The sequence below is a fragment of the Idiotropiscis lumnitzeri genome, chromosome 9 (genome assembly GCF_059441095.1).
Source record: "Idiotropiscis lumnitzeri isolate Australia: NSW breed Sydney's pygmy pipehorse chromosome 9, RoL_Ilum_1.0, whole genome shotgun sequence".
In the NCBI taxonomy this organism is placed as follows: domain Eukaryota; kingdom Metazoa; phylum Chordata; class Actinopteri; order Syngnathiformes; family Syngnathidae; genus Idiotropiscis; species Idiotropiscis lumnitzeri.
The window spans coordinates 1,319,746-1,327,611 of NC_142399.1; the positions used below are offsets into that span (position 1 = coordinate 1,319,746).

Sequence of the window (7,866 nt, forward strand, 5' to 3'; positions counted from 1 at the left end):
CAAAGTTGTCGTCATTCCAATGGTAGACTTGAGTCTTAAACAAGCTCTCAAAACTAGCTTTATTGAATAAAGTGAATTTTATTTGCAGTACATTAGGTATTTTGTAGAGTAATAAATCATGTTCTTTCGAATATATTAAGTCACACACCATAACCGGAAGATGTTCCATTCAGAACAAAGCAAATATTTTCAAGGGGGAGTTTGCAGTTGAAAACAATTAAATAATGTGTGTTAAGCATTTTTAGCCATATTTGTCCGAATAAACCTGACAGTTGAACATTAGTAAAGTGATCTGTGGACAAAGAACCGCCAATGAGAAGAAGGCTTTACTTAGGATTTGACGTGCACTTGAGGGTGCGTTTCGAACTCGTCACCGGCACGTCTGCATTCGAGCCAAAAGGAGGAGGATGCAAAAAAAAAAGGAGGAGGATGCGCAAGGGACCTCAGCCAGAGTAGCCAAAAAAGCAACATTGCTGCTCGACAGGTAAGGAACACCTTTTTGATTTTTAATAGATTCAACGTTCCCAAAAATAAAAATTCAACATGATTGTAAATATGAAACGCTCCCAAACGAGCAACCGTGGTTTACACCATTTTTTTACAGTGCTAATGTTAGCTTAGTATCGTTAGTTCCGCCATTTAGTTAAAGTTTGATATCTATCACAATAATGCTCTTTTCATCACTAAATGCCTTTATGAATGGTCGTGTGTGAAAATCGCGCTTGGGCCAAAGACGTCTACAAATAATCCGGATATGAAATGCCGCTCAGTCGTCGTAGCGCGAGCTAAAGTCACCTGCGGCCATCTCGAGTTGTCACGCGCTCAGTGTGACCTACTTGTATACTTGTACTGATGTCACTGTGGCGTTTTCACGTTATTTTCTGTCTCCATGGCGGAAAATGCCACAGTGTGACGTAAGACTGCATTCAAGTCTTGCTAATTGGTGGTTTAAAAACTGCAAACTCCCACTTTACACCTTGCTTGTTGTTCATTTTATTTTCCATCCTGAGCAGCCCCTCCTCTATAACATGCTTAATTCCAGCCACTGGGAAGAGAAACAAGCACAAGAAACATATTATTGTCAAATACATCTTCATCTTTGCCACTCCAGCATCCCTGAGAGCTTCATACCTGAAGGTAGGTCAATTCTATCACACCAGAACCGTTGTCTATGCTCTTGAAAGCGTCTGTTGGGAAAGTTGCAATTATTGTTGTTACATATATACTGATGCAAAATATTGCATATATTTATACTGCGACATTTTAGACTAAAATGTTGAGTGGACGGACTCACTGAAAAGTGACTCTAAACGGATTAGGCAGCACACAAAGTTGTCAAAGTCTATAGTGTAGCTTGGTTCCCGGTAGCGAGCGACGATGATCTGGTGCAACGGGTTGTTGAGCGAGAAACCTGAAAAAGTGTGACATCACATTTCAAATTAAAAGAAAAAAAATGACTTCAACTGCTAAACATGCAAAGTATTGTACAAAAGATGACTTGTATTCTCTCATCTTAAATGATTTGAAACGGACTCACCAGCAGCTTCGACTGCTGACCGCATTTCAGTAGAGCTCATGCAGCCGCTATTGTCGGCATCTTTTTCACGGTATATCCCCTAATGGAAGAACCAAACCGCTTGTTATCTGCAACCACCATTCAAACTAAAAATGCAAGCTAGTTCATCTCCAGCCACAACATTAGTTATCAAAATGGAATCATTTTAATTGACACTCAAGAGATTCTTCACTGCATCACCCAGAATTTAGAATTTCTCATGAAAACTTCGAATTAACATGCAATGTAGTTACTGTACAAACTGAGCGTTCCTCTTTGTGTAAACGCAGATATTTTTTTTTTTAGGTGTACATGTAATGCTGTGGCCGGTGAACATAAAATGAAAGCAATAAATGAAAAAAAGTGTTGTTGGCTTACCAAAAACATTTCAATCTTGGTCCACAGAATCTTAAATTCCACCAGTCCTAGTTTGCCGCTTCCGTCTTTCTTTGAAGAGATTGTTAAAGTTAAATGATAATTGATTAAATGATTGAACGCAGAGTTGCAAATTAACAATGACAAGACAAATCAAAAGCTAATCGGGGGTTAAACGCGCACTGACATCAAAGTCTCATTCCTACCGAGCGGAACCGTTTCGTACATTTCCAAAATATTTGTAGTGTTTCAGTTTACAGAGCACTTTCGTTGGGTGAGATATGGAACAGGGAGAAGCAAAAAGTGCCGTTAAAAATACTGCTGATTGTAACTAAGAGATCAATTTACACCGCTGCTGGTCTGGGATCTCGTCAGGACATGCCACTGGTCAATGCCGAGTTTATCTTTTGTCTTTGTCTTTTTAGGCGGCTTCTCCTGGGATTTGTGTTGCCATCCCACCTAAGCGATGGAAAAAAAGCCAACTTGTGGGAAATCTGTCCAAATCCAAAGGATACGTCAAGCAGATTGACCATGTTGCGGCATGTGGCCAGGCTGAAGCCGTCGCTTTTGATGTCACTTCCTGAAAGGGGAACAGGGATCAAGCTCTTGGTGATTCAAAAAGAGGTAAATGTGCATATTCAACCAGTTTGGGAGGGAAAAAAAAATATTTCTCTTACGCTTTACCACCACTTTGTTAAGAATTCTCTGCAGCTCAAATGCAGAAATCTCCACATCCTAAAAGTCGGATTAAAACATCAAAGTGCTTCAATTTATCCAGTGAGCGAAACAACCAAATCTGTATTCCTTTCAAGTACTTCAAGATGAAACATTAAAATAGCGATAACTCACATGCCCGGCCAGCTGTCCAAAGAGTCTCTTGAACCTGTCATCAATATCGCTTTCGTTGATGTCAATCTATTGATTAGCAAAAGTCAAAATTGGCAACAGAAATTGTTTTTCTTCTGAATTCTGACCACAAATTGTGGGACTGAAATGATTTTACCTGTTTAACATGACAGTCAACTGGGTCATCAATCTCACTAAAGAAAGTCAAAGGTCATTGCTTTACTTTTTCTGTCATCATTCATTGAGCTTTTGTCTAAATTGCACTTACTGAAAGTCCGCCGGTTTCTCAGAAAACACCCGAATGTAAAAGTCTCCGTTCTTGTTGGGCTCGAAGGTGGAGGGAATGATGAGGTACTCGCCAGGTGGCAAATGTTGACGGCTCGACACCTCTCGGAGATTGATGAAGGTCTCGGAGCGTGCAGCTGAGCGGTTAGTCAAGAAGAAATCTTTCTTCAGGTGCACTTGCCTGGCGCCCCAGTACTAGGAAGGAACGTGTCGAGAAGGTCACGCGAGGATGGCTCGACATGAAAATGTAACACTCGTGACGCATTTTCTACGACCATAACACAAGCGTTTGTGGAGCTTCTTTTTTTTTTTTTGTGATCGTACCTCCTTTGGCAGCTAGAAAAAGAAAAACAAATTCACAGTTAGAGAAGAAGTTGATTCGTAGTCTTTTTTTATTTGTTTGGTTTTAACTTCGGGTATGGTTCACCTCATACATGAGGAAGCCAATTGTCTCCATATCCTCCCCCATTTTTCTCCTCTTGCGCTTGTCCTTCTGCATCAAACCCACAATGAACGTGCAGCCTTCCTCTTCATCATACGGGTCATCGTCCACCTTATCCAGTTTTATGACAAACTGAGGATTTGTCCAGAACGTATCTAAGAAAATGTACAACAGCCTTTTAAGCAGCAGTTACCCAACCAAAATAAACTCTTACTTCACGGAACATGGATTTGAAAACCAAAAATCAGGAAAAAGATCGTTGTAGATGTTGTGTCAAGTACTTGGATAGTTTCTGCAGCCACCCGCAGAAACTCCGATTCTCCACGTTTCTTCAAACTCGATCTCAGACCACTTCCTGTACTCCGAAGTTAGAGCGTCAGGTGTGAGGTTACAAATCTCCAGCCGGGAATATTCTCTCAGGAAATCAGAAAAGGACATCCTGTTGGAAAAGTTGAGAAAAGATGAGCACAAAAAATGAACAGTTAGTGAAAGAAACACTATTCAAGTTCACCACCCTCACAACAGATCTTGACCGTCATCCATCACTTCAAGATTTTCCCATTTCAATGAGTAATGTGTGACGGTGATTACCAGAACTCCCCATCTTCACTGCGGTTGGTCAGCCTCCGGCGGTCATCATCACTGACGTATCTCCACACAGAAGATCTGGGAAAAAAAGACAAATCAAATTTCATGAGCTTTCGGGGTTCACTTTGAATGTATTTATTTTAGTATTGACGTACAGTTGAGCAGAAGAAGGAAGGTCAAGCAGTTGATTGAGGAATTTAGTTTTTAATCTTGTACTTGACAAATATTCGATGAAAAACAAAAACTCTAATAACATGAAGCATTCTTCCCCCAAAATACAAACTTATAAAAACTAACAAACTTACAAGCTCTAAAAACGTATTGAAACCAACTGAATTAAAGAAAATACAAAATAAAACTAATGAAAAATCCCAAAATATGACCCTGGTTCCAACCTGGATATCATTACCAAACATATAAATTAATTTATTCAGGCAACTGATTTGCAGTAGATCACAACTTTATATTGTAGGTTTGCTGCACCTGCATGAACATTTTCCTGCCTGTCCTCTTGCTACTTTCCACACTTGATATTAGTTACGGGAGAAGTCATTAAAGATTTCCCAGCATTTTTTAAGTTTTAATGTGTCTGATATTGTTCATGGGCGGTTTTCGACAGCCACTTTCCACTCCCACACTCACTTGTCACTCCAGTCTCCATTCCACTCCACCTGGCCCCATGGATTTCGGATTCTGATCAGCTTTTCCATGCTTCCTCTGTAATTCACCTGACACGTGAGGTGCACTTTACTCCATTTAATACGCAAACGGAATATCTTGTCAGGTGTGTTTGCTATTTGGTCAACTCTGATCTGAAGCGTAACCACTCCCACTCAGCTGACTCGTTACCTGCTCGGCTGCAGTCACAGAATAGGCGTGGCCCTTCACCAGCTTGCGATAGGTGATGGCTTCAGAGTCGGCTGCACTGGTGATCTGAGATGGGACAAAAGCGTCAGCGACAGTCGGGAGCGATGTCATTAGCACTGCAGCAAGAATCTCCAACTGACGTCAATGGAGCATCCCAGAAGAGAGCCTCTTTCCAGAGCCTTTCGTATGATATTGAAGAGGTGAGGATCGGGTTTGGATAGCTCATGCCTCTCGGCAATGCCTCCGGTGAAGTCCTCAAAGCCTTCAGTGGTGGTTCCTCCAGAGAGCGCCTCGTAGCATCCGTTTAACCTGTCGCAGGAAAAGTCAGAACGATTCCAAAAGTCACCCGGACACAAATTAGGGAAAGACGTTCCAGGCCTACTTGGCGTAGGCCTTCTCCAGCAGGGCACTCCAAAACTCAGATCCATCTGCTGAATGGACAAAGAGCAGTTCTCCATCTCTGGTGGGCAAGCGGTCATCAACCACCACATCCACCCAGTCGCCAAACTGCCAGAACTGGAAATGCCAGAAGACACCATGAAGCTGCTTGTTGTCGCTGTTTGTCACGCGGAGAGTCGAGACTGCTTCTTTTAATTCCTACCTTGGGCCGTGTGTTCTGGATCTTATTGAAACGTTCACCTGTCCTTTAATGATTGCAATATCTTACAAACAGGCACTGCCAAGACTGTATATTCTCATTTGAACTATTTACGCGCTAAAAAAAATGGTGTGTTGAATTTACTCAATTTGATTTCATCCGGTGGTTGCACAAAATGAAAACATCTGGATCCAGATACACTTGTAGGGAGATGTATGGTTTCTGGTTCCAGATGATTTCATTTTGTGCGACCACTTGACCAAATTAAATTGAGTAAATACCACCCCAAAAATGTTCAATGTGGCAAATGCGGAAGAAGGTCGAATGTGTCCAAAACGGTCCGTGCCCCCCACAGGAAGTCAGCTCTGCCTAACCCATGTGACAACGGATGACCCGATGGGCTTAACTCAATTCAACTGCCAAGTATGCAAGGATGCAGAAAGGTAAGAGGATGCGCAGCCGTGAAAAAGCGGAAAAATAGCTCAAGTCAGCTCTTGACATGTGTGCCATCGAGGCCAAATCTAACGATGCCAAGTTGACTCCCGTTTTATCGCTTATTCTGGCCTCATCCAGTTTATCTCTGTGAAATTACGGCCTGTTTTGGGCTACTCCAATTGGGTATATTCACCTGAGGTAGAAAAACTGGCTGGGCTACCCTAAACTCACGCTTGAGACTGTTCTTTAATGCAACACTTTGATAGCTATTTAAATGCAGGGTGTGTATGTGGATACCTCAAAATGAAAAATTCCAGCATAGTCCTCTTCAAAACTTTGGTCATGCGGCACAACGCGGGACAAAATCTGCTTGTTGAGCGTCAAGGAGGCAATAGCTGCCAGGAGCCAGCAGTCACCTGACCACAAAATTCATTCTTTTAATAATGTGAAGGCTCTGCTTGCCACGATGCTTCATGTTCATATTGTCCAATATGTAAAAAAAAAACCTCTCATCTTGTCTTTCGTCTGCTCTATAAAGTTGAGTTGAGTTCAAGTGCTCAACATTCAGCCCCACCCACATTTAAATTTGTTCCAGACAGGGTGTTGAGCTCAGGTGTCAAACTCCGGGCCTGGCGGAACGCTTTCCAGCATGCTTTCAATCTCCCCCGGCTGCAACCTTGCAGCCGGGGGAGATTGAAAGCATGCAGGAAAGTGGCCCCCCACGACCGGCGCTTGACGGCAGCCCGGCTCAACATATTTTGCACAAAGAGTACACAGGCGTTTACGAGCTAACGGCATTGTTCTCTTCTGAGATTATTCAAAGCGGGATTATTTGTTAATTATACAGTCCAGAGGGAAACAAAACATTCAAAAGCATGCTAAGTATTTCTGCAGGAATGTTGGGTGAGTGTGCGTGCATGTCTCACCAAGTGCTCCTTGACAAATATCAGTCCTGGTAGCATCTTTCAGAATAAATTTGGGGTTGGATACAATTTCCTAAGAAAAAGAGACTTGTTTTTATTGTCAATAAGTGTAGCGTGGAACAGAAAAAAGTCATTTTGAGTTCAAACATTGAGGCGGGAAAACAATACTTCTTTTCTTCAGGGACAACTACTGCTGCCCACAGAATGTCATCGTTTGACAAAATCAGAGTGTGGACAAAAAAGGTTCAACAAGACAATGGGAATTAAAAAAAAAAACAACAAAATTACGATACAACTGACTGTTGCCGATCGTCAAACACGATAAACCGACAAGGACTGAACTAAAGCCGGGAAGTGACGAGACAACGCGGAACACCTGGATAAGACGCGAGTGGCTGAGGGAGCTGATTGGTTGACACGCGAGACAAGTTCTTGAACACGGGTACACGCACGCATGCGCGCAACAAAAAAAGGAGCCAGACAGGAAACAAAATGCAACAATTAAACCTATTCAAAGCAAAACAAACTTCCAAATACCACAAGCCGGAAAAAGTGTTTGGTGAGATCAAGCATGCTCAAAAGACTTTTTTGACATGTCTTCATACCTTAAAGAAAAAAAAAAACGCAAACATGCAAGCCAGTTTTTTTCCCCCACCTTTGGTCTCAACCATTTGATGCCTCGAACTTTATAGGAACTGGGTCCCAGTTCATTGTAGCCCAAAGATGCTGGCAGCGGCTCAAAGCTTTCATCCTCAAACAGGCGTCTTCTCTCCAGGCAGCTTCGTTGCAGACTTTTGAAGTCTTGGTTCAAGAATGGCACCGCATGAGCGTTTGTCCCGATGCCTTGCAATTTGTCTCGGTGGTGCTGAAGCTTAGTGACGATGCCGGACATTTTCAACGTCGTTCTCAGGCGCCCGCACGGTCTGGTGGAAAGTGACTGGATGTCTGAGGT

The 7,866-nt window shown here is 42.5% G+C and overlaps 1 protein-coding gene across 1 annotated transcript; it reads right to left on the bottom strand.

Moving 5' to 3' along the window:
* Positions 1 to 832: 832 nt before the first annotated feature.
* LOC148329761 (calpain-2 catalytic subunit-like) lies at positions 833 to 7,858 on the bottom strand. Its single transcript, XM_088305410.1, has 21 exons — positions 7,570 to 7,858; positions 6,918 to 6,987; positions 6,289 to 6,407; positions 5,341 to 5,474; positions 5,099 to 5,267; positions 4,941 to 5,024; positions 4,734 to 4,819; positions 4,095 to 4,169; positions 3,785 to 3,942; positions 3,489 to 3,658; positions 3,386 to 3,397; positions 3,045 to 3,256; positions 2,934 to 2,970; positions 2,780 to 2,845; positions 2,608 to 2,665; positions 2,446 to 2,510; positions 1,934 to 2,002; positions 1,538 to 1,616; positions 1,295 to 1,411; positions 1,132 to 1,187; positions 833 to 1,045 (listed from the first exon to the last, which is right to left on the bottom strand). Exons 1-21 carry the CDS (start codon positions 7,804 to 7,806, stop codon positions 1,022 to 1,024), a joined length of 2,097 nt encoding a protein of 698 aa, XP_088161536.1. The 5' UTR covers positions 7,807 to 7,858; the 3' UTR covers positions 833 to 1,021.
* Between the last annotated feature and the right edge of the window lie 8 nt (positions 7,859 to 7,866).